At 43.3% G+C, this 27,196-nt stretch overlaps 1 protein-coding gene across 6 annotated transcripts in view; it reads left to right on the top strand.

Moving 5' to 3' along the window:
• Window positions 1-6,522: 6,522 nt before the first annotated feature.
• The window catches only part of MSANTD3 (Myb/SANT DNA binding domain containing 3), a 28,779-nt gene continuing 8,105 nt past the window's right edge, over window positions 6,523-27,196 (top strand). The window contains exons 1-4 of one of the 6 annotated variants that reach the window (XM_058694756.1): window positions 6,794-6,935; window positions 7,159-7,300; window positions 13,040-13,117; window positions 22,370-22,820. In XM_058694756.1, coding sequence (XP_058550739.1) covers window positions 22,403-22,820 — 418 coding nt within the window. In that variant the 5' untranslated portion in view covers window positions 6,794-6,935; window positions 7,159-7,300; window positions 13,040-13,117; window positions 22,370-22,402. The other 5 variants (XM_058694755.1, XM_058694752.1, XM_058694754.1 and 2 more) reach the window with 5 other exon arrangements.

Here is a 27,196-nt window from a genome sequence, read left to right as displayed (position 1 = left end):
GTAACTGAGACGATTAATAAAATCACTTCCTTTATAAAAAGTTTCTATTTTCTATTTAATTGGTTAGCTTTTCTGCTATTTGAGTTCTAGTTTATAATTAGTATTTCTAGTAAGTCCTGTTTTTGCAAGTCAAAGTTGGCAGATCTGACATCTGCCATGTGCACTTTTAGCCACTGTCAACTTAATTTTGTATTGTGTCCACCAGAAATATTTATTATGAAGTGGATAAAATACTGACAGTTTATACTAATTCTTAATTTGTGAGAATATGTAAGGAAATCCTTTCGGGTGTTCCAGAGGAGTAAAATCTCCTTGTCATCTTCTGTAGGTCTATTGCTTTTTTACCTTTGCTTACAGGACCAGCTATTCATATTTGCTGTAGAGTTAAGAGCAAGCTAACTTTTTAGTTGCATCAAAATGGATCACAACATCCTTAGATCACAATGTCCTGGGTGAAAATATGCCCAAGACTAAAATGTGTACCAGTTTAAAATCGTGGAGCCAAAATGACTGGGCAAAACCAAACAAAACCAAAATTAAGCAAACAAAAAACCCCACATCAATAGAATGCTTTGTTGTCCTATAAAAAAAAAAAATCATAGTTTATTGAAGTATTCTATTGATGGGCCCTTAGGTATTTTCCAAAATTTCCTTCTCCCTTTATCCTTTTCTTTCCTCATCCTTTCCTCCTCTCCTCCTCCTTGTTCTTCTTCCTTTCTGCATCTCTCTCTCTCTCTCTCTCTCTCTCTCTCTCTGCCTCTCTCCCTCATGCCTTCCTTTACGTTTCATCATCAAAGCTGCAGTGAACATGCCTCTTGGTAACCACACAAATATTCCAGAAGAGACACCTAGCAGTGGAATTGCTGTGTTAGAAATTGGATAGTGAAAGGAAGACAGGAGTGGCGAATAATGCCAAAACAGCCATCGAGGATGTAAACCAAACTCTTCATTTTTCAGGCACTAAACCTCCCTCCCAACGTTTCACAACCTATTAGTGGCAGAGGAGGTCTAGAAATACAGAACAGGGTCAAGCAGTTTTATGAAAAGTAACGCAGGCTTGCCCCAGTGTGTTTGGACAGTTTTAAGGGGTTAGGCCTGACGTAATTGTGACAGCTTATGGAACAGTGTGTTCAGGCTGCTGTTGCCTCGAGTCTAGTGTTGAGCCTGGATGTAGATGAGATGAAGGACAGACGAGCACCTGTGAGGACAAATTTGGGTCTACAAAGAACATTGGAATCTGCCTCTTGCCCCAGCTGACATCTTGACTGAAACCATCTGACCGACCTGGAAGAACTGTTCAGCTAAGCTGCTTCCTGCCCCACTGAAACTGTGAGATAATAAATGTTTGTTGGCTTCCGCCTCTAAATTTTGGAGTGATTTGTTACACAGCAATAAATAACTAATACACCTAGGTACCAACAACATGTTCCCCAAAACCACTTCAATGTTAACGTCAAATTACTATGGCACCAGCAATTTTAGTGGCCAGCAGCTTGTGAATCCAGCCACTTTAAAATAGACAAGGTGGGGCACCTGGGTGGCTCATACAGTTAAGTACCCTACTTCAGCTCAGGCTGTGATCTCATGGTTTGTGGGTTCAAGACCTGGATTGGGCTCTGTGCAGACAGCTCAGAGTCTGGAACCTGCTTCAGATTCTGTGTCTCCCTCTCTCTCTGCCCTAGCCCTCTCTCTCTCTCTCTCTGTCTCTCAAAAATAAATAAACATTAAAATAAATAAATAAATAAAATAAATAAATAAATAAATAAATAAATAAATAAATAAAATAGACGGGGCGGGGGAGGGAGTCGGTGCCTGGGTGGCTCAGTCAGTTAAGCGTCCAACTTTGGCTCAGGTCATGGTCTTGTAGGTTGTGAGTTTGAGCCCCACATCAGGCTCTGTGCTGACAGCTCAGAGCCTGGAGCCTGCTTTGGATTCTGTTTCTCTTTCTCTCTCTCTCTCTCTGCCCCTTCCCTGTTCGGTCTCTTTCTCAAAAATAAACAAACATTAAAAAAATTTTTTTAATAAATAAAATAAAATAGATAAGGTGGGTCTCAGGGAAAGGTAGAGGGCAGTGTTCAACTCAGGTTGAACTCTCTGAGTCCTGGAAGTTTCAGGCAGCCTGTATTTCACGTTGGCCTCTCCCCCCATCACTTTCTGATCTGACACTCCTCTAGATTGTTCCATCAACACTGGCTTTTGTTCTTAACAGCTTCACCTGTAGCCTCTTGTTCAGCGCTCCATGCTCTGTGCCCCTCATTCCTTCCCTGGACAGATAGGTCCTGTAAACTGAGGCATTTTTGTTGATCTCAGTGCCCACGTCTTATGAAAGATATTTGGATATATGTGGCCATTGAAGAATAATAGCCTACCTTTCTCTAACTTAGGGAAGGAGATGTTCAGATAGAATATTAACTCAATGCCCTCAGTGGTAAGATCCTAGGAGGAATCCCTGAAGCTTCCTAAAAACTATTTTCCTGCTTATCTGTGCTTAATATTGTATTTAAAGAGAAATGTGCCAAGAGACAGATGGACCAACAGTCAGGGATTGCCTGATAGTATAGTTGCACCTTAGCAGGATCACTACAGATAGGTCTTCCACTATGTGATAATAGCTTGTATTATATGGGAACTACTTAAGTGATTTTTATATACAAACCTCAGTCCTCTAAACAATTCTGTGATGTACGTATGCTGCTTTATAAAATCACTCACCATCTTAGAGTAACTAATATTTTCCAGAAGAGTCTCAAGTTCAAAAATCTGTGTTTATTATTGTCATTAGCTTTCAAAATGCTTCAGAAGGTTTGATATTTTAGCATCAGAACTGTATCTCCTAGATTACCTCTACCATCAGAGAATGGATTGCAAATACTCTTAGTACAACTTATCCTGATATTTGGCTCAGAAAGTATGATTTTGGTGCATCTATCCACCCATGCCCATATCCAGTGAATACCCCCACTCCCAGTGTCCATTGGGCTGGGTGGTTATTTTTGTACTGGATGATACCTCCCTTATATCCCACAACTGCTGATTGAGTCAGAAATGGACTTCTGGTCCCAAACTAGTCAATTCATAAGCTGCCAGCTTGTGTCCTGGCGTGAAATGATAAGCTAGACCAATCACATTTTTTGTGTGGGTAAATATGAACCAAGAGACAAGGAGGAGGTTTCTACCCTAGGCCGAGGTACCCATGATGGTCAAGTGCAGGTAAGTAAGCAGAAGGAACAGGCTGGGAGATAGGGGAGTACATGGACAGAGGGAGACAAAGGCAGGCCAAGACAAAGAGAGGGGACTGAGAGACAAGAAGAAAAAGTCAGAGAGGCAGAGACAGAAAGATACACCTCAAATAAGAGAGAGAAATGTTCCTATTGGCTCTTAGGTGCCTGTGAGGCCCTGCTCAACTTGGGTTCTTGTCTTTCAATTCACCTGTAACTCAATAAACATCTTTTTCTTTAGCAAATTTGAATGAATCTACTCCTTACCCCCCAAAGAGCCAGATGAAAGAAGTCTCTAATGTCTATACTTCATTAGATTTTAGGAAGACTGGATCTGGCCAGTCAAAATCAAAACAGGCACATGGATAAATGAAATACCAGTGCATTAATTTTCAAAGAGAACTGTACTTTCTCAGAACTCTAGAGTGTTCAGGTTAGATGATCCGTCTATTTTTCCTCCTGTAAGGAAACTTGTGTAGAAACCAACTCCTATGTCAACTGCTTGGTGAGACTGGATCTGAGTGTAGAGGAGACCATTTGCAGAGTTGTTCTCCACATGCTGTCAGAGCGCAGTGCATCGTGTGCCTCCAGCATGGGGATGGACCATCTGAGGCAAGCCCCATGCTCTTGGGGAAGAGACGAGTCACCTGGATGTGTTCTTTCTGTAGGCCTTCCTTTTACTAGATATGTGGACCCTACCCTTCTGTTAACATTTTCTACAGAGAAGTTATAACAGCTGTATTATTATTATTAAATTTTTTTTAATGTTTATTTTTGAGAGAGAGAGAGAGAGAGCACGAGCGAGCAGGGGAGGGGCAGAGAGAGAGAGGGAGTCACAGAATCCAAAGCAGGCTTCAGGCTCTGCACTGTCAGCACAGAGCCCCATGTGGGGCTTGAACTCATGAACCGCAAGATCATGACCTGAACCGAAGTCTGACGCTTAACAGACTGAGCCACCCAGGCACCCCAATAACAGCTTTATTATTAATAATGAAATAACAGCTAACATTGATTAAGTATTTTCTATGAAACTTGCATTGTGTTAAGCCCTTTAGAGACAGATACGGTACTGAGTCATCAAACAATCTTGTTAAGTGGGTATTGCTACTCTACTTTCCAGAGAAGTTTCAGACAGATTAAAGAAGTTTGTTCAAGGGAAAGGAACATGAAGAGAACTCAGTTAGGGACACGGAGAGAACTGGGAGGGCAGTGACCACATTACAGGTCTGAGTAGATTCCCTGGTCATGTTTGTTTTGGAGAACGTTTGCTCTCTTGATTCGAGGAGGAGACACATGATTACATATGAGTTTTCTGGGGCACCTGGGTGGCTCAGTTGGTTAAGTGTCCAACTTCGGCTCAGGTCATGATCTCACGGCTCTGTGCTGACAGCTCGGAGCCTGGAGCCTGCTTCAAATTCTGTGTCTCTGTCTCTCTTTGTCCCTACCCCACTCATGCTCTCTCTCTCTCTCTCTCTTAAAAATAAACAAACATTCAAAAATATTTTTTAATTTAAATATGAGTTTTCTGTGTTTCCTTAACAGCATTTCAGCATGTGACTCATGTCAATCATCATTACTTTAAATAACCAAAAATAACAATAATAATACTGGTCATTTACTGAAGTCAAGTAGGTTAATCTACCCTGCCAAGTTAGGTATTATTATTCCTACCTTAGAAATGAGAAAACTGAGATTCAAGGAGTTTAACTTAGTTCATAAAGATATAGGCAGTAAAGTCAGGATTCAAACCCAGAACCTATCTGTTAAATCCACCATTTTTTCCATTCTGTGCCATCTGTCAATCACATTTCTAATCCCAATTGACACTCTTATTTTCACACCCCAGTTGTTTTCTCTGGACCATATCCCTGTTTAAGAAGGAAATATTCATGGATGTCTAATGTGGCACTGGGGTGGAAAACTATAGTAGAAATGGTATCTTGCCTTGGGTTCCAGGGACGTGATTGTCATAAAGTTTGTTTATCAATAGCAACTTCCTCAGGCTGGTCTTAGTTTCCAGGTTCTCTGGAAAATTTCAAAGCCACTTGGATACTAGATAAATTATTGTTATGATAATAAACAATAAGCAGTAAAACTCTTATAATATCTTCATTTTTACTGGCGCTTTTGATCCTGGGAAATCCTAGGTATGTATATCTCAAAGAATTGAAAACGGGCACCCAGTCAAATACAATTACAGGCATGTTCAGGGCAGCACTATTCACAAAGGATGGAAATAACGGAAATATCCATCAATGGATGATGTATAAACTAATTGTGGTATACATACAGTGGAATATTATTTGTCCTTAAAAAGGAATGAAGTACTGATAGATACATGCTACAAGATAGATGACCCTAAAAATATCAAGCTAAGTGAAAGAAACCAGACATAAAAGGCCACATATTGTGATTCCATGTATATGAAATGTCCAGAATAGGCAAATCCAGAGAGACAGAAAATAGATTAGTGGTTGCCCAGAGATGGGGGGGGGGGGGAGGGAAGGGGAGTGAGGAGGGAATGGGGAGTCACTGATGGGTAATAAAAATTTTTCAGAACCAGACAGAAATGTTGGTTGCTCAACATTGTAAATGTAATAAATGCCACTGAATTATTCATTTTAAAGTAGTTAATTTTAGGTTATGTGAATTTCACCTTAATTAAAACAAAGTTCAACAGCTCTTTCCGCCCTTCTGAGCTTGGAATCTTCTCGATGGATACAGGACGTAAGAAACACCTAGCCACCATCCTTGTGGGAGGTTCAATAAAACGTGCCTTGTTCTACACTTTGATCTGTTGTGCATTCATTGATCTGCGCGTGAATTTCCACTTACTCAGCACAAAGTGTCTGACCCAGGTCCTGGGCTTCAGAGGGCACACACAGTCCTTGCCCTAGGAGCGCGCAGCCTAGGGGGAGACACATCCCGCAAATAAAAAAACAAAACAAAACAAAACAAAACTCCGTGATGAACCAAGCACACGAGGGCCGGCTGTTTCGAGTAGCAGGGTGTCCCAAAAGAAAAGGGGGCCCTTTTCAGACAGAGGACTTGGACGGAGCTAACTCGTGTCCATGGCCGCCAAATCCCTTGTGACAAATGGATTCTTTTGTTGTTCAAGGAGATGAAACACAGTTTCTCGGGGCCTCCAGGAGCCCCTCCGCAGAGGTGGGAAGAGGGAACTCAATCAGCACTGGGATGTCAGCACGGAGGAAGACGGTCGGGTGGGCGGGGGACACCCCGCGCCCCGCCCCGCGCCTCGGGGGAGCCCGGTGGCCGCAGCTCAGGGAGGTGGGGACTGCGCGGGGCCGCGCTCCCGCCCTGCTCCGCGCCGACGGACCCGCAGCCGGCGGCCGGCCCGCGAGGGGGCGGCGGCTCCCGGGCTTTGTGGCCGCGGCGCGCGCGGCGGGGCCTGGCCGGCCGGGGGCGCGCCGCCGCTGCCCGGTGCTCCGGAGCCCGCGGCCCTCCCGGCCGCCCCGCCTGCGAGAGGAGCCGAGGCCGCCCGCGCTCGCGGCTCGCCGGCCCCTCCCCCGGTCGCCTCGGCCGCCGCGCCGCCGCTGCAGGTAGGAGGCTCCCCCGCCGGGCGGGCCGCAGCGGGGCGGGGGCGCGGGCCCGGCGTGCGGGGGCCGCGGGCCGGCATGGCGGGTTTCCGGGCCGAGCCACCGCGACCCCAGCCCCGCAGGCCAGGCGGCCGCTTCCGCGCGCCGCGATTGGGACTCGGTGAGTGGGGCCGGCCTGCGGCGTACAAAGCCCCAGGGCGCGGACCTCGGGGTGATTCGGCGGCGCACCCGGGGTGGGGGTGGGAGGACTCTGGTTCCCCCGGGCCGGGGGAGCAGCTAGGGAGGAGTCCAGGCGACCGCAGTGCCGCGGTCTTCGCATCCCAGGGTCCCTGCTCTTTGCCAGGCACTGTGCTCAGCGCTTTTCCATACTTGTCTCCTTTAAGGCCCCCCGGTGCCCCGTCCGAGGGTATAATGGGAGGGGTCCCTCCGTCAGAGGCCGAGGGCCGAGCATCATCATATCGGTGCCCGCCTGACCTTGGGAAAGCTTCTTTACTCCGAGCCTGGGCTGCTGCTACTGTGAATGGGGTAAGGAGGAGGGGGTGCTGGGGTTTGGGGAATGCGTGATATAATACCCACCCCCTGGTACTATTGTGAGAGATAGTGTACATAAATGATCATAGCCAAATTTTGAGCACTTTTTGTGTACCAGGCCCCAGGTACTAAACAGTTGGTATGAGTTATCTAAATCATCACACCAGCGCTATGAGGTAGCTACTGTAAATTGCACGAATAATCTTTATTTAGGAGTAGGAAACCATGAAGAATTTATTTAGCCTACCTCTTCTGATCGGAGAGATTGGTTGTTTCTTAGATGTGGTAACACTTAAGATTACAAACGTTTCTGCAGTACAGGAGAAGGGTTGGATGCAGAGCTCTATTTGTCACACATTTAAAACCAGGTGGAAAAATACAAGAGCCAGTGATGTGGATTTCAGCATGTCAGATGAGAGTTTGTGTTACCAAGGGAATTGTTGAATATGAATTCAAAACCATAGTTCCTAAGTTAAGATTGAGGGCTGTTATGGGAGTTTGGGACCAGGGAGAGAAAGGGGTGGACTGGGGAGGGGGAGAGAGAATTCTGAAGCTCTGGAAGATGTTGAGGAAGGGACCAGAGTTCACTACCCCAGAAGCATTCTGGACCAGGATTCCATCCTGCCCTTAGAGACCAGGCATCCTGCTCCCAGGGAGGGGAAAGGGATGCTGGGATGAGATCGCAGGTTGTCTTTTCTTACACCCAGGCCACCCCAAAAATATTCAGATGGGTTGAGAGCCAGATGATTGGGCTTCCTAAAATGTCATTGTCCCTTCTTGTGATTCCTGAAATTATTTTCATGTGTTTCAAGAGATTGGGGTACTCACAGACGCTAAAGGTTGATAAGACACTTAAAATACAAAGGTCTGACTGATGTAATGAAGGAGTGTGTTTTGAACACAGTTCACTTGGGGTTCAGTTTGAAATGGGGAGAACTTGAAGGTTTTGGACCCTGAAGACTGGAGAGAAAGTCACGAAGGCCTAGTGACTGTACCCCAGGGAAAGGGACTGGCAGGGGGAGCCCAGGACCTCACAACACCATCTGCAGAATACCTATGCAGCCTGCTCAGTTCTCACCTACCCCTACTGAGAAGGCGCCCTTTCCTCTCCTGAATTGTGGCTGTTTCTTACTTGAGTGTTGTGGAAGGTCTGGGCTGGACCTGAATGAGTAGGAAAGACTTCTTGGAGGAGGGTTTTTTTTTAAACCAGACCTTGAAGGAATGGATATTTGAGTAGATAGTGATGGTGAAGGTAGGGAGCAGTGTGCTAATGGAAAGAGCAGTTGCTTTGGAGAGATAGTTTGGGGTTCAAATCCTGGCTCTGCCATTTCTCAGCCATGTAATTTTTTTTTTTTTTTATGAGGATAAAACAATGTATTTTCAAATGCCTGGTAGGGAGCTTGCCCAACACTAGTACCCTCTTCCCTGTCCATGGTGACATTCATTCAACAAATGTCTGCTGAGTACCAGTTGTCTGCTGAGTCATACGCTTCCTGCTGGGGATACAGAGATGAGTCAGAAATTATGTATTCCCTTATGAATTTCTCAGTCCATTGAGGGAGATGGACACAAAGAGCAAATTACAAAAAAATATGGGAAGTGCTACAGTATAGTCATATACAACTGGCAGTGAGCTCACAGAGGAGTAACTAATTCATTTTGGATAGAAAACTCAGGGTCAAATTATCTCTAACAAGGGGAGTATGAGACATTATGATAGAAGTTTTGAATGCTACACCACTCCCTAGCTTCTGGGTTTTTTTTAACCCTTGCCTTATCTTTGCCCTGATATTCTTTCCCTTAAAAAAATACACACACACACACACACACACACACACAAATATATAAATATATACACATACATATTTGCAGTGTGTGCATGGTTTGTCAGCCACCTCAAACTCCTTTTAGAAGGAAACTATTGTAAATTAACATGACAGCCTGGACTTTAGTTGAAGAAGATGTCATAAAAATGCCATGAGAGTTGGATCTTGAGGGATGAAAATTAGCCCTTGGTGGGGCACCTGCTGGCTCAGTTGGTAGAGCATCTGACTCTTGATCTCAGGGTTGTGGGTTCGAACTCCATGTTGGGTGTAGAGATTACTTAAAAGTAAAATCTTTAAAAAAGAAAAGGGAAGAAAGAAAATGAACTCTTGGTGGACCTTGGATTCCAGCCAGAGGAAGCCCCATGTACAGAGTCATGAGAATACAGCATATTCAAGGGCATGAAGGTGAGTTTGGTCTGCTGGGTTGAAAAATATAGGGAAAGAGGGGTGGGGTGGAGGGGGTACTGTAATCGGGGCCAGATCTGAAAAGGCCTCGAATGCTATATGTGGAGTTTGGACTTGATCACTGAGGAGTGAGGGAGATGTAAGAGGTTTACGCGCAGGAGTTATGGCATAATCACTGAGTTTTAGGAAGAGCCCTCTGACAGCTGTGTGTAAGAGGGGCTGGAAGGTGGGAGATGATTTTGAGAACTGGGGCCTGACCTCAGGAATATAAGGCAATAAGGATGAGAGAGGAGATAATAAATGTTAAGGTAAAATGTACACTAGGTCTTAGTGATTGGTTACCTGTGATGGAAGAACATGCTGAGTTTTCTGCTTTGACCCAAGTTAATGTGGCTGAAATCATCGGCGATCAGGAGGTTTAGGAGTAGGGGAATAGTTCATTGCTTTTTGTGCACGGAGAATTGGAGATTTCTGAGGTGCCCACAATGGACAGCTAGACAGAGGTAGCTGGTGGACAAGTGGAGACGTGTGTGGTGCTGAGGGGAGAGAATGGAGCTGGGGAGAGAGGATCTCCCTGACACCCTTACTTTCTTTTGAACAAACACTGAGAATCTGCGGTATGCTAAAAATACAAATAAAACGTAGTTCCAAGCCTCAAGAGTTCACCCTCAGATATTGGTGACCCTTGAGAACATGGATAGATCATAGTACTGAGTAATTCTGAGTGCTGCAGAGGGGTAAATACTTGGGATCCCTCCCAGAGATCTGAGAGCCCCTGGTTGTTTTGAAGTAGTGGGGGGAGAGGAGCGAGTACCCACAGGCAAGAAGTGGGCTGGAATGGGAACTTACTGTATTATAAAAGCGCTTTGTGTAGACGATACTTTAAAAATGATTCGTGGGGAATTTCAGGGAGCTTGGGGTTGGGGTGGGGAGACGGTTTAGGTTGGAGCTGTGAGGGAGGGAAGGTATGGGTAGGGACTTTTAGGAACCTTCATCTGGTCTGTAGAGGAAAGTGTGAGGGTGGAAAGACAGGAGGTGTAAGTTCATGCCTTAAACACAAGTCTGGTTCTGGTCACAGTCACACTCAGACACAGATGGTAAAAATAAACACTTCCAAGTTACATGGCCACCTGGGGTGGGTGGTGAAGGGGAAGACGAGGGGGAGCATTAGAAGAAGCAAATTCATGGCAACGTATAAGACCGTAAAGCCCTCTGAAGGAAGGAGGTGGAGAGGGCCCAGGTGAGTGGCCATCTGGGGTGGTCAGGTCTGGACTTGTGAGAGCAGGTATACGGGGAGGTGGGCACAGGCACTGTAAGGTCTGATCACTCCTACCTCTGGATAGAATGAAATCATGAAGCCATCACCGTCATAGTGCAGCTCTTAGAAATTTGGCATACAGTACAATAACATTTACAGGGAGAAGCAAAGAAGTAATTTCTATTATAAATCCTCTATAAAAGGACAAATTTTAGGTAGTAGAACAATTAGATATAATTAGTAAAAAAAAATGCAAATGGCGAGTAGGTTAGTTTCAACATATATCCCACAAATATTTATCAATATTTGGCGCCTTCTGTGCGCCAGCTACATTCTAGTTGCTGGAGCTACTGTAGTGACGAGGTCCAATCACCTGTTTCACCTGGAACTACTTAACATCTAGGTTAAACCTGTGTATGGGCCTTCACTGGCCCGTGTTCATAAAGTGCTGAAATCGCTTTACTCTGTTGTTTCAGTGTTCTCTTTCATTGGCCAGTAGCACCACCAGCTTCATAAATAACCAGAAGATACCATTGATGCGTATTTGGCAGAGAACTGTGGAAATTAGGTTGCAGAAAACCCATCATAGCCTCAGAGTTACTACGGACTGCCAGGACTGGATGGGGCTTTAGAGAACACCCACTTTAGCTTCATAATTTCGAGATGAGGAATTGACAAGGAGGAAAGTGGACTTGTCCTAATTGTCACAAATTTAATGTCAGAGTTGAGAGCAGTTTCCTTCAAGTTCCCGGATAGGATGGATAGCAGGGAAGGCTTGAGGGCACCTCACAAAAGGACATCTTGACCATGAGAGGGTCCCAAAGAGGAGATGTGGGGGGGAGGGGTTGAAAACAAATGAGGAAGCTTCGCTTCTAGTCTCCTCTGTTGCTAGAATCCCAGGAAGCCCCCTATTTTGCTATGAGCCCCAGTTTCCTCATCTGTAAAATGAGAGGATTGGACTTAGTTTTAACATGTCAGGATCAGTGTCGTGGGGATGCCGAGTGAAGACACCGAGGCAACAGACCAGGTTAGGAAATAGCCTGTCATCCGTCTTCTTCAGAGCCAAATAATCACGCATAACATGTTGCCAAGCCTCTCTTAAGGGACTGGGTGCCACATCTGCCTCCCCTCCGCTCACCCACACATCTGTATGCATTCCTTCAGTGTCTCCCAAGTCGTGGCCCTCCTTTGCTCCAATGCTAACTCTAATTCCAGTCTATTCTAGTAGGAATTAAGGTTCTTAATCTAGATCCCCCCCAGTCCTGGAGTAGAGTCCCTAGGCACATCTCTGTCATTGTGCTTATCACTGTCACCAGCCTGCCCCACACAATAAGCTGTACTATGTTAGGTCTTCATTGAAATATGTATGACCTCCTCGATCCTAAACAATACCTCTCTTTCTGGTGCCTGCACAGAGTGGGGGTTCCTGTACCCTCGTTTCTTCTGCTTCCTCTTGATCCCCCCACCTTCGTGCAGACACACACATGTCCTGGTAATTTCTCACTTTGAAAGAATCTCTGGTGTGCACCTTCTCCTTCCCATTAACATGGTCACCACTCAGAGTCTAGGCCCTTATCAATTATTTATCTGAGTGATCTCCTTCAACTCTCTGTGTTAATATCCTCTACATTCTTAAAGATCTAGCTCCAAAGTCCTCTTGTTCATGAAGAATGCAAATTAACCTCTTCCCTTCTCTGACTGCCCAAGGTGCTTTGTCCTCTTCTGTGGTGTCTGTGTCATTGTGCTTGTCTGTTATCAGTTTAGGCATGCCAGCGTTCTTTCCAGGCTGTAGGCTTCAGCTTGTTTTTGTGTCTCCTGCATGCTCTAGGACAGTACATAGCCTTTGGCAGGAATTCATTACATTTGTTGAATTGTGTGTCTGTGCAATAAAAGAGCCAATAAGTATTCGAGTATATCTTGTATATAGACCACTATTCTATTTTTGGAAGCAGCTTAATATGAGTGGGAGGGGTGGAAGAAACTAAAATTTATTGCAGCTTTAGTCTGTGTTTCTTCTTTACACCCATTGAAGGGCAGCTGTGCAGAGGGAGTGAGACAGAGTAGGGATTTAGCCTCATTTTACAGTGAAACACTGGAGATTAATTGACTTGGCCAGAGCCACACAGCTAAGTGAGTGCTCAAGTCAGGATTTGAGCCCAGGTTTTCTGCATTCAGTGTCTTGGTTCATGTCACTTCACGAGCAATAACTCATTGAGGTTTAAAAGGTCCTGACATCTCTCCCAGGTCTCAGCTCTACACAGATCTTCAGCCACGGTTCCTATTCTGAGTACTGACTTCAAAGAACTCCCTTTTCCATGAAAGGTAATACTAAAATCTGGCCAAGTTTCTCTCGTCTTGGCTCAAATTTTAGGACTTAGATTGACCCTTGGTGGACTTAAAATATCATTAGATGGTGTGTTAGTTTGGACTGTCATAATGAAAATACCACAGGCTAGGTGGCTTAAATATCAGAAATGTATTTCTCATAGTTCTGGAGGCTGGGAAGTCCAAGATTAAGGTGCCAGCAAAGTAAGTTTCATTCTGAGTGAACCTTCTTCTCTAGGCTTGTAGGCTGCTGCCATCGCTCTGTGTGCTCACGTGACCTCTTTGTGAGCCCCTGAGAAGACAGGGAGAAAGGGGACAGGGAAGGAGGGAGAGATGAAGGCAAAGGGAAAGAGAATGTTGATGTCTCTTGTAAGGACACTAAATCCCCTTGAACCAGGGCCCCCCGTTTATCACCTTATTTAACCTTAATTACTTCCTTAAAGGCCCAATCTCTAAATACAGTCACTGTGGGAGTTAGAGCTTCACTACATGAATTTGGGGGCTACAAACATTCAATCCATAACAGATGGATTTTTGTTTTAAAGTGATATTAAATGTACTTATTATAATCTTCTGGTGGTTTAGTCAATGGTAGTGTTTGGAGAATTGTGCTGTATTCTCTGTTTTTTGGGGTTTTTTTTTTAGTTTTTGTTTTTTTGGTATTGGATTCATGCTCTTATTTAGTTCTGTCTACGAGTCTTTGCCTGGCCCAAGGGCAACTTTCATTGCATTTGGATTTTGCTATTTTTTTGACCACTTTTACTTGAATGCAGCTTTTGATGTACAGACTATTATGTATGATACTCATTCTGTGCATCATAGGCAGTTTTATGCCTTCATCCATTAAATGGTTTTTAAGTTTATTTATTTATTTGGAGAGAGAGAGCACAAGCTTGAGTGGGGAAGGGGCAGAGAGAGGGGGAGAGAAAGATCCCAACCAGGCTCCGCATTGTCAGCGCAGAGCCCAGTGTGGGGCTCAAACCCATGAACCATGAGATCATGACCTGAGCCAGATCAAGAGTTGGATGCTCAACCAACTGAGCCACCGAGGTGCCCCTCATTCATTAAATGTTTAATGAAGGCCCACTCTGTGAGGGTCACTGAGCTGCTAGTTGAACCATAACCACGCATCAGGACCAGTAGCACTGTTGTCTCCAGAACAGCAGACAGAAAAGGTGGTCTATATTGAGCAGAGTTGGGGGGCGGGGAAGGCCCATCTTTCTCTAATAAAAGCTGATGCAGCAGAGAAGGCTTGTTATGTTGTCGTCTATAACTAATTATGGACATTGCTGAGTAGTTTTAAGCTAGAATGTATTTTCTAGCCTTGATGTTTCTATTAAGCTTTGCCTGGAGATTTCTTACTTTGGGAAGTTTGTTTACTTGGGACTGTCAGATGCTTAAGCTAAATATTAATGTTCCCCTGGGGCTTAGACAATTTTAAAGCTCCATATCATCCTTGAGTTCGAGCCCCAATCGGGCTCTGTGCTGACAGCTCAGAGCCTGGAGCCTGCTTTGTTCTCTCTCTCTCTCTCTCTCTCTCTCTCTCTCTCTCTTCCCCTCCTCTGCTTACGCTCTGTCCCTGTCTTTCTCAAAAATAAATAAACATTGGGGCGCCTGGGTGGCTCAGTCGGTTAAGCGTCCGACTTCGGCTCAGGTCATGATCTCACGGTCCGTGAGTTCGAGCCCCGCGTCGGGCTCTGTGCTGACAGCTCAGAGCCTGGAGCCTGTTTCAGATTCTGTGTCTCCCTCTCTCTGACCCTCCCCCGTTCATGCTCTCTCTCTGTCTCAAAAATAAATAAACGTTAAATAAATAAATAAATAAATAAATAAACATTTAAAAAAATTTAAAAAAGCAAGCTCCATATCATCTCTACAGTTACGTTTCAAACTATACGTTCCCATCAGATCAACAGCAGAAATTATTTCAGAGCTCTGGTTAGAGAACCGTACACTGGGGCGGGGTGGCTGTGGGCCCTAGGTCTGAGACATAGAGGTAGAGGTGATGGGAGGGAGGGGAAGAGGCCCCAAAAGAAGATGGACAGAGGCGGGAACATCTCCTGAGTAGCTTTACCCTAGGACCTTTCCCTGCTAACAGATTGCTAATTGACATGTAATTCGAGCAGGGACACAAGCAGTCACTAGGTCTGAAGAGGAGAGCTAAGCAGGGTGGAGTGCAGAATCCTGGTTCTGCCACTTACTCTTTGTGTGGCCACAGGCAAGTTACTGAGCCTCACTTTTCTGATCTGGGAAATGGAAGTGGTTACCGGGAATAAACAGCCTCCTTCATGAAGCTGTTGGGAATCCATAGGGGACCTTTGGGGTACACCATCTCATACCAGAATCCTTTACAGCCCTGCAGAATGCAACCACATGGCCCAGGGAGGCCTGCTGTTCTACAAAATTAAGCAAAGTAAATTGGTAACTCTGGATTTACTTAGCTAGTGATTAAATAACAGTTTAGTTAATAGGCTATTAATGGTCCCCAGGTGTTGGTAATTCTGAGTTTGCTTTTGAGAGCAGTTGTATAATTTCTTCTGGTACTTTAATAAAGTCTTTTTTTTTTTTTTAACAGAAAATACTATAGTGTAACAAATGGTAGTCTCAGGGACTATTTTTGGGAGGATTAAATGATAGAGTGCATATTAAGCACTTAGTATAGTGTCTAACCCACAGTAAGGACTCAATAATGGTTATCTGCCACTGTTATTGTAGTTATTAGAGACTCAAGTGGTCACACACATCAGTAGACGTCCCACAAACGCACCACCACCTGGTGGTACCTTGCGGTACTGCATACATTGCAAGGTGGAATTGTTTAATTGCTTGAAATTAATTCTATAGGGTTTCAGTTCCACCAAATACCTCAGAGACTTTGTTTAGAGTGTGGCTTATTTGCCTAAGAGCAGGAATTCATATTTCATTAAACAGTGAAGTGACATTTTGCACCTCCACAGCTGGGATAGAATAAAAAAAATGTTAACAGCAAGAGTAAATGGAGTGGGGAAACAGAAGTGCTCATGTGCTATTAGTAGGAATGTAAATTGGTACACCATTGCTGGAGGACAGCTGGTGATGTAACAAAAGTCCTTTTTTTTTTTTTAAGTTTATTTATTTTGAGAGAGAGCACGAACAGGGGAGGAGCAGAGAGAGAAGGAGAGAGAGGATCCCAAGCAGGCACTGTGCTGCCAGCTGCCAACGCAGAGCCTGATTCAGGGCTCAGGTTCACAAACCATGAGATCATGACCTGAGTGGAAACCAAGAGTCGGATGCTTAATGGACTGAGCAACCCAGGTGCCCCAATGTAACAAAAGTCTTAAGTGTTTTCATCTTTTGTGGCAGCCATTCCTCTTTTAGGAATTTATCTTGAAGAAATAAAGTTATTTTAAAAAATGTTTTCTTAGAAAAAATATAGATACATATAAGTAAGATAGCATTACCTATGTTAGAAAAAAATAGGGAACAATCTCTTTTTTCATTTGTGACTCAGACTTCTTAATCCTTAGAGCAATGATTCTTTTTTTTAAATTTTTTTTTAACATTTATTTATTTTTTGAGAGACAGAGAGAGACAGAGCACGAGCAGGGGAGGGGCAGAGAGAGAGGGAGACACAGAATCTGAAGCAGGCTCCAGGCTCTTGAGCTGTCAGCACAGAGCCCGACGTGGGGCTCAAACTCATGAACCGCGAGATCATGACCTGACCTGAAGTCGGTCTCCCAACCAACAGAGCCACCGAGGTGCCCCAAGAGCAATGATTCTTAAAAAGAGTGGGAGTGTGGGGGCACCTGAGTGGCTCAGTTGGTTGAGTGTCCGGTTTCGGCTCAGTTCATGATTTCACCATTTGTGAGTTCCAGCTCCGTATCAGGCTCTGTGCTGACAGCTAGAGCCTGGAGCCTGCCTTGGATTCTGTGTCTCCCTCTATCTCTCTGTCCCTCCCTGCTCATGCTGTCTCTCTCTCTTTCTCTCAAAAATAAATAAACATTACAAAAATTAAAATAAAAAAAGTGGGAGTGTGACGGAAGGTAGGCATATTGACATCTGGTGCAGAAAAGCTGGGATGGGGGGGATCAGAGTCTGCTCTAGGAGCTGTGCAGTTTAAGAACATTCAGTATACCTATTAATTTTATAATAAAAACTACATAAAGTTGGATATAGATATCTTGGCAGTTAGAGATACTACAGAAGAGTTATATTGTAGCAGGTGTGTATTAATAAATTTCCGTTTGGGGAATGTTGGTTAATAGGGAATAGGAATATTGATGTAGGCAAAAAGTTTTGGACCTTTGGGGAGGAAGGGGACTGGTTATTATAGGGACATTAGAACAACACGATTTTCAAAAAAAAAATTTTTAATGTTTATTTTCTGAGAGAGACAGAACGTGAGTGGGGGAGGGGCAGACAGAGTGGGAGACACAGAATCCGAAGCAGGCTCCAGGCTCTGAGCTGTCAGCGCAGAACCCAATGTGGGACTTGAACTCACCAACTGTAAGATCATGACCCAAACCGAAGCTGGATGCTTAACTGACTGAGCCACCCAGGCACCCTGAACAACATCATTAAAATACAGGCCTGGGAAGTTAAGGGTTCAGTGATACATCCCCAAAGATACATTTCTCCTTGTTTAGCTTTGTCCAAGACCTGAGGGTCAAAGCACTTTGACATGTATCTGAATCTCTTGATCTGTGATACTGATATGCTCACAGTGAATGTGAGGCAGGGTATCTGGTATGTGGAGATGCCAGTCACACTAGTCCTTCATTCTAATCTTACCTTTTGGGATGAGGTGGTGCATAGTGAGAGACCCTGATTAGGTTCTATTGCCTTCATGTAAAGCCCAAGCTCCTTGGCCTCAATCTTTTTTTTTTAAATTTTTTTTTTTCAACGTTTTTTTATTTATTTTTGGGACAGAGAGAGACAGAGCATGAACGGGGGAGGGGCAGAGAGAGAGGGAGACACAGAATCGGAAACAGGCTCCAGGCTCCGAGCCATCAGCCCAGAGCCTGACGCGGGGCTCGAACTCACGGACCGCGAGATCGTGACCTGGCTGAAGTCGGACGCTTAACCGACTGCGCCACCCAGGCGCCCCTCCTTGGCCTCAATCTTAAGGCTCTCTGATATGGCAGGATCTTCTCCAGCCTCAGGTCTAAGATTTCAGCTCTTCACAACTCTATTAGTAACCTCTCCCCAGGCATAGTATGTGAATAGCTAGCTTGTAATAATGTGATTTTAAATTAGTATACCATGTATTTAAAAGTCACTGCCTTTGTTCCTTAACTTAAAAAAAATTTTTTTTAAGTTTATTTTGAGAGGGGTGCCTGGGTGGCTCAGTTGGTTAAGCATTCAACCTCGGCTCAGGTCATGATCTTACAGTTTGTGAGTTTGAGCCCCACGTTGGGCTCTGTGCTAACAGCTTAGAGCCTGGAGCCTGCTTCAGATCTTGTGTTTCCCTTATTCTCTGCCCCTCCCGTGCTTGTGCTCTGTCTTTCAAAAATGAATAAATGTTTAAAAAAATTTTTTTAAGTTTATTTTGAGAGGGAGAGAGAGAGAGCATGAGCAGGAGAGGGAGAAAGAGAGAGAGAGAGAGAGAGAGAGAGAGAGAGAGGGAGAGAATCCCAAGTAGGCTCCACGCTGTCAGTGCAGGGCCCTATGTGGGGCTTGAACTCATGAACCATGAGACCATGACCTAAGCTGAAACCAGGAGTCAGATGCTTAACCACCCAGGCACATCCCCCTAACTTTTTATTGTGGAACTTTTTAAACATACACAGATATAATAATTTAATGAATATTTGTGTACCCATCGTCCTTGTTGATGTTCAGATGTTCCATTTTTTGGCTAGTGGGACTCTTTTCAAGTGATTCCTAATTCTTTTGATTTGAGTCGATCAGTTTTAAATGGACTACATCATCAGAATCTTGATGCTTGCCTGTTATTCTGAAAAAATCAGGGGCGCCTGGGTGGCGCAGTCGGTTAAGCGTCCGACTTCAGCCAGGTCACGATCTCGCGGTCCGTGAGTTCGAGCCCCGCGTCAGGCTCTGGGCTGATGGCTCGGAGCCTGGAGCCTGTTTCCGATTCTGCGTCTCCCTCTCTCTCTGCCCCTCCCCCGTTCATGCTCTGTCTCTCTCTGTCCCAAAAAATAAATTAAAAAAAAAAAAAAAAAAAAACGTTGAAAAAAAAATCAGAGGCTTGGAAAATAAAAGGACTGAGGTGTCTTGGCTCCTTCCACAAAGGGAAATATGCAATGCTCAATTGCTGTATTCAGTGTTACTTAGGAACATTCTTCCCATAATGTATTTGAGAGATTAAGTTTGTAGGAAGCTTAAGTGGAAAAAGTGTGGGGTCACAAAACACACATAGGTTCAGGGGAATAAGACATTTACTAAGCACCTTTTGTTTGAAAGATCCTGGCTCAGTAATGGGGAGGATGGTAAGATGATCTAAGGTAATCATGGTTGTTGAGAAATTTGGAATCATCCAACGTGAGAGTCCAAGAGATAGTTGTGAAATGACACAAACAATACCAGACTATTTAAACACACCGGGGATTGAGGATGGGGTGGGAGAAATGGGAAGATAATAGACAAAGGGTACAAAGTTGCAGTTATGTAGGATGAATAAGTCTATGACAAAAGTTACTAATACTGTATTGAATACTGGAGATACGGTGAGAGAGTAGGTTCCAGGGGCTCTTGGCATACACACAAAAATGGTAGCTATTTTGGGGCACCGGGGCTGGTTCAGTTGTAGAACATGTGACTTTTGATGTCAGGGTTGTTAATGTCAAACCCCATGTTGGGTGTAGGGATTAACTTCAAAAATAAAATCTTGGGGCACCTGGGTGGCTCAGTTAAGTATCCAACTCCTGACTTTGGCTCAGGTCATGATCTCAGGGTTGTGAGATCAAGCCCTGTGTCATGCTCTGCACTGGTTGTGATTCTCTCTCTCCTTCTCTCTCTTTTCCCCTCTCCCCCACTCACTTGCTCTCTTCTCTCCTTCAAAATAAATAAACACTTAAAAATAAATAAATATATAATACATAAGATCTTTAAAAAGGTAACCATGTGAGATGATATGTTAATTAGCTTGTAATTATTTCATTATGTATATGGCTGTCAAATAAAATTTATGTATGTTAAATATCTATTTTTTAACTAAACATAAAAAGGTATGTAGACTTATTCTTAAAAGATAATGGAGAAAAGTATATTTCAAAAATTATAAATAATATATAATTGTAACTAATTATAATATGGAATAAAGACTTTAAAGGAATATGCGTAATAAAATGGATGTTTGGTGTGTTCAAAAAAAAAAAAAAAAAGGATACCAGATTATTAGGACAGTCCAGGTTCTTGACCTCCCAAGGTACCATCTTTGTGATCTTGGGCAGTCCAGTTCACTCGCCCTTAGTTCCTTCACTTGAAAAGACTTTAAAGGAATATGCATAATAAAATGGATGTTTGGTGTGTTCAAAAAAAAAAAAAAAAAGGATACCAGATTATTAGGACAGTCCAGGTTCTTGACCTCCCAAGGTACCATCTTTGTGATCTTGGGCAGTCCAGTTCACTCGCCCTTAGTTCCTTCACTTGAAAAGAGTGGTAGGGGCCCCTGAGTGGCTTAGTCAATTAAGTGTCTGACTTTGGGGGCACCTGGGTGGCTCAGTCATTTGGGCATCCAACTTCAGCTGAGGTCATAATCCCGCGGTTTGTGAGTTTGAGCCCCATGTCGGGCTCTGTGCTGACAGCTCAGAGCCTGGAGCTTGCTTCAGATTCTGTCTCCCTCTCTCTCTGCTCCTCCCCCAGTCATGCTCTGTCTCTCTCTTTCTCTCTCAAAAATAAATAAAGCTTAAAAAAAAAATTAAAAAGCACCTGGGTGGCTCAGTCGGTTAAGCGTCCGACTTTGGCTCAGGTCATGATCTCACAGTTTGTGAATTTGAGCCCCACATCCCATTGGGCTCTGTGCTGACAGCTCAGAGCCTGGAGCCTGCTTAGGATTCTGTGTCTCCCTCTCTCTCTGCTCCTCCCCCACTCATGCTCTGTCTCTCTCTCTCTCCTTCAAAAATAAATAAAAACATTTTTAAAAAATTTAAAAAAACTAAAAAAAAAAAGTGTCTGACTTCGGCTCAGGTCAGGCGGCTCACGGTTCGTGAGTTCGAACCCTACATGAGGCTCTCTGCTGTCAGCACAGAGTACGCTTTGGATCCTCTGTCTCTCTCTCTGCCCCTCCCCTGCTTACTCACTCTCTGTCTCTCTCTCTCTCCCTCAAAAATAAATAACCATTAAAAAATTTTTTAAAAAAGGAAAGAAAAGAAGGGTACTGGCCCTTTCACCTCTGAAATTATGTGAATTATTTACATAGGACTGTATACTTAAAAGTGGCCTCAGACCTTAGGGATCATAGACTCCAAGCCCTCATTTTACAGGTGAAGAGAGGGGCGCCTGGGTGGCTCAGTTGGTTAAGCAGCCGACTTCGGCTCAGGTCATGATCTCGCGATCCGTGAGTTCGAGCCCCGCATAGGGCTCTGTGCTGACAGCTCAGAGCCTGGAGCCTGTTTCAGATTCTGTATCTCCCTCTCTCTGACCCTCCCCCGTTCATGCTTTGTCTCTCTCTGTCTCAAAAAATAAATAAACGTTAAAAAAAAAAAAATTAAAAAAAAAAAAAAGGTGAAGAGAAACTGAGGTTCCTATTGGGAGCATGGCCCTATCCGAGGTCACAGATGGAAGTGATGGAAATGTCAGTTCTTTTTCAGGTGATTTCCGGATGATTCTGATATCTTGATGTTTATATTATCCATTCTATTTGGTTACTCGGTGGCATTTCTTATTTTCAGCTGTGACAAAACTTTGAGAAAGCTGTTTAGTTGAAAAGCTGCCTAACATGAGTTTGGGGAATGATCAGTTTCCTGATATTGAGCAGAAATGAATTAACAAATTAAGAGTTCTGCCTGGATGGTCAAGCTTTCTTTTCTTTTTCTTTTCTTTTTTTTTTTTTTTTTTTGCTGTTACATACAAGATATTCACAAAATGGCCAAGAACTACAACAAAGGACCTACTTGAAAATCTTCTTTGAAGTAAAACCCCACTCCTAGTGAACTTCTGAATGTTTTCCTGAGAATATCATAATTCAATACTAATGGGAAAGAGAGTACTGTATTTCAGGCAAGAGAATCAAGTCAGGGATTAAGATTAAGTGATTTGCTGACATTTTTATTGCTGGGGTTAGTAATTATTGTTTTGAACTTCCTTTTACAGGATAGCTAGCAGCCAGGAGAAATATAGTGGAAAATGCAAAACAACGAAATTATAAAACCTGCCAAATACTTTTCGGAATTGGAAAAGAGCATCCTGCTTGCTTTGGTAGAAAAGTACAAATATGTGCTGGAATGTAAGAAAAGCGACGCGCGAACTATTGCCCTCAAGCAGCGTACCTGGCAGGCACTTGCCCATGAATACAACTCTCAGCCAAGTGTGTCACTGCGGGATTTCAAACAGCTAAAGAAGTGCTGGGAGAACATCAAGGCTCGGACCAAAAAGATTATGGCCCATGAGAGGAGAGAGAAGGTGAAACGGAGTGTCAGCCCTCTTCTGAGCACCCACGTCCTAGGGAAGGAGAAGATTGCCAACATGCTGCCAGAGCAGCTCTACTTCCTGCAGAGCCCCCCGGAAGAGGAGCCCGAATACCACCCTGACAGTGCAGCGCAAGGTACTGGTTCTTGAGGCCGGTGTGCGTGTCCTCCCTGGGTACCTGCTGGACTTTGTGATTTTAAAATCTTTAATTTTGAGGCAGTTTAGTAAAGAGAAACTTTCATGTCAAACTTGATTTTCCCAAGTCAAAACCTCCAGATTATATGGAACATTCTAGTCGTGTAGCACATAAAAAACAAAAGGACTTGTTAATATCCTTGTTCTCGCTCTCTCTGAGATCTCTCATCTTTATTCTGAAGAATAGGGAAAAATAAGAGGCTCTAGTCATATAGTTATGAATGAAGGACCCCTGTTGCTTATCTCAGCCTATGTCATGTATATTAAAGGGAATTTCTTTGAGAATCTGTATTTATTCACTCAATCTTATTTTTTGCGAAAATGATTGTTTTAGGACCTATTAGGTGCAGAGCACTGCATTAAGTCACTCGCAGGCCACATTAAAATAAGTGAACTATTTCAGACTTAAGAATTAAGTAGAAAAGAGTATAGCAAATACCGATTTAACATTCATCTGGGTTAAAAATCAGCCTTCCTACCCATTATAGTATTGTGATGCACAGTTTCGGTTTGTGGTACTCCAGCTACCTTGAGAAATTCTGGGAAAAATTCATTTTAGCTTTTTTTTCATCTTAGATTTAATATACTTTCATTGAAAAAGAAAAATAGGTTATACATAATTCTCAGGGAAGGAAAAGACTGTCATGGAATCGAGGATATTATGATAGTGTGTCATAGCTTGGAAAGGCTATTGAAATGACTCAGCAAGGGGAGGGTGGGAATGCATATAGATAAATTGCTAATAATTCTTGCCTCCTTTAAGATTGAAACGGCCAATTTATATAAAGATTCATTGCAGTTTGCAGAAGACACATCTTGAAGCAGAGGAATATTCCTGGTGAGGCCAGAGGGCTGCTCCAAGGACCCAGCAAGCACTTGTCTAGGAAAGCGGTGATCCTTGGCTTGCAGAATGAGAAATTCACTTATTAGCGTCCCCAGAGTAGATTGAGCTCTGAGGCAGTGGTTAATTAAAAGTCACAAGAAACTATCTGAAACCAAGAACGTTATCCATGTAGAGTGAAAAAGATAATAACCAAGTGAATTGAACACAAGTTTTTGATTAGCACGTTTTTTCGCCCTGTAGGCAAATTATCCTGGCAAGCTGCATTGTGATCAAAAGTTTGCTGGTCATTTACCAAGATTAAGTCCAGGGAACCAGTTAGATGACCATAGTGTCATGAACCTCACGTACTGTTTTCCAGTGTAGAAACCTTATGTGAGTTTTGATTCTTGAGTTCCCAAGCTGGGTATCTCCCAGCAGACAGCATTTATATGGACACGGCCAATTCTCTCTTTCCTCCCTTCCATGTTACTTCTGTGGTGGATGGGGCCCACTGCTAACTGACAGTGTCCATGCTTTGGAGATATCCCTAGCGTTAGCCAGTTACTCTCCATCTTGCTGGCCTCAGAGCCATTCATTCTCTGCAGGCGGTGAAGGGAGTGGGTGCTGAGGGAGGGAGGCAGGTGAATCAGGGCTGCTTGTCAAATAGCTTCATTCCCTGGGAGATGTTGCCGAGGAAGATACTGATGTAGACCACTTTCAGTTAACTTTGCAGATCTTTGATCTGGATTACTGGGTATTGATTTCATAGGGTTATTCTAAGGGGACAGTCTTATTTCCCCATTTTCAAATTCTAGAGTAGGATCTAGAAAGTTCACTTCAAAAAACCCTTTCTCTTTCTTTTCAGAGGAACTGATGTAAATTCATTTACTCTTAAAACACAACTTCCAACTTTCCAGCAAGAAGGGAATGAATGTGGATTCTCAGTGTCTTTCTGTAGTGACATTTCTAGAGACTCATTTGTAAAAGGGACTTATTTTAGAATTGAGTGTTTGTACTTATATGACACAGGAGACTTCTCTTTTTGCTAGTGATTATTAAAGTATAGCCTGTGCTGACTATTCCTGTTTCTGGGTCACACCGTGGAGAACCAGGGTGCTTTGTCAATTGGGGAGTGTGTCCAAAGTAATCTGTTAACACTAGTAGTTAAGGTGCTAGAACTCTCTTTATACATTAAAACAGCCTTGAGGTTACCTTACTCATTTTTTATTTCAAATTACTTTCAAGAAAGAAGAAGAAAGCTATAATTGTCAGTCATCCCTTCAGGGTCTTGGGGGAATAAGTTGAAAACTTGCTGTAGGGTATGGCTTTCATTTTGTTGTATTTCATTTGACATGTGGACTCTGTGGTGTGTGTGTGTGTGTGTGTGTGTGTGTGTGTGTGTGTGTTAGTTTAGTTAGTGTCTCTAACCCTGGGCTGTCCAATACAGTAGTCACAAGCCACAGGAGGCTCTTTAGCACTTGAAACATAGGTAGACTGAATTGAGATATGCTCTAACTATTCACACTGAAATAGAAATGCTGTTTTTAAATTTTATTTATTTAACTTAATTTTTTTATTTTTAGAGAGGGAGAGAGAACACAAGTGGGGGAGAAGGGCAGAGGGAGAGAGAGACAGAGACAGAGAGAGAGAATCCCAAGCAGGCTTTATTCTCAGTGTGGAACCTGGTACAGGGCTTGATCCCACGACCCTGGGATCCTGACCTAAGCCAAAATCAAGAGTCGGACACTCAACCAACTGAGCCACCCAAGGCACCCCTCGAGAAGACTTTATACCAAAAAGAGAATGTAAAATATCTTACTAATAATTTATATTTTGATTACATGTCAAATGATAATGCTTTAAATATATTGATAAAAATATGTTATTAAAATAGTTTAATTTTATCTCCTTTTACTTTTTAAAATTTTAAATTACACATGTAGCTAGTATTACATTTCCATTGGACAGTGCTGTTCTAACACCTTACACATTGCCTATTACAGAGTTAGGTGATTAGAGATTTGTGGAAATTCATTGAACAGGATGGAACCTGGCAGAATTCCACTAGAGGCCTCCCTCCAACTATCTCTTGTGCGAGGTGCTTTCAGCTGTGTCATCTTGATCGCCATTCCCTGGATGTTCTTAGCTTTGTCCACGACTTTCTTGAAATGTGCATCTGTATTTGAAGACAGTAGTCTTAAGATTTAACACTAAGGAATGTATTTTCTTATACAAAACAAACAAACAGTATTTTCCCCTTCAATACATTCAAACAATTTGTACCCTATAGATTTATAATATGGCTCATTTGGCTGTGACACCTATCTCCCGTTATCTTGCGGGAACAGGTTTGCAGAACAAAGTAAGGGAGCCAACAAAATGTGCTATAGGGGTGGTCAGGGGGGTAGGATGACTAAACATCAAATACATTTAAGAAAACTAAGCTTTCAAGTACTCAACTATCTTAAGAGAACTTCCACTTAATTTCATATTCTATTTACTGTAAAGCTATATAAGCAAATAATGCCAACATGGGTACACAAAGCTATAATTAAATAATGCAAATGTTTATTAATAAATTCCATTATTATTGGGGTGCCTGGGTGGCTCAGTCAGTTAAGCGTCAGACTTTGGCTCAGGTCATGACCTCACGGTTCGTGAGTTACGGAGCCTGCTTTGGATTCTAGGTCTCCCTGTCTCTGTCCCTTCCCCACCCCTGTTCACACTCTGTCTTTCTCTCTCAAAAAGAAACACTAAAAATAAGCAAATAAATTCCACTACTATCACTTTTTAATCCAATCCCCTTCTTTTGGGGATGGGAACTCCAGTACAGAGACTGAGTTACATATCCAGTCATGGCACATTAACAATCATTGGTCTGTGAAAAGTCCCTATTTTGTGTTCCTTATGTGTTGATTCCCTTGTCATTTGTCACCATTCACCTCCTTTATTCTTTTCTTCTGTCCCCTAATCATAACAATGTGCTCGTGCGTTCTCTCACATGTTCTTGAGAGCAGGTGTTGGTGTTTGGTGTACATTTATTTTATTTTATTATTAAAATTTTTTTTAATGTTTTTATTTTTTTTTGAGAGTATGTGCGTGGGGGGAGGGGCAGAGAGAGGGAGACAGAGGATCTGCTGACAGCAGCAAGCCCTACGTGGGGCTCGAACTCACAAACCATGAGATCATGACCTGAGCCGAAGCCAGATGCTCAATTGACTGAGCCACCCAGGGGCTCCTGTGTGCATATATTTTAAATTTACATAGATTGAAAATTGTGCTTTAGATAACATTCCTTTTCTTTTCTTTTCTTTTCTTTCTTTTTTTTTTTTTTTTTTGCTTTTTTCATTTAGAATGTTTTTAAGATCTGTTCCCATAAGTTTGTTTCTTTTAGTTGATGCATGACATTCTGTAGTATGCACTCACTGCATCTTACTAATCCATTTTTCTAGTCAGGTCTATTCCCTTTGTTCTACAGGGGAGAAGAGCTGGGG

Source organism: Neofelis nebulosa, chromosome 12 (genome assembly GCF_028018385.1).
Source record: "Neofelis nebulosa isolate mNeoNeb1 chromosome 12, mNeoNeb1.pri, whole genome shotgun sequence".
Taxonomy (NCBI): Eukaryota; Metazoa; Chordata; class Mammalia; order Carnivora; family Felidae; genus Neofelis; species Neofelis nebulosa.
Note: the sequence above shows the minus strand (reverse complement) of the source record. Positions and strands in the feature narration are given on the sequence as shown.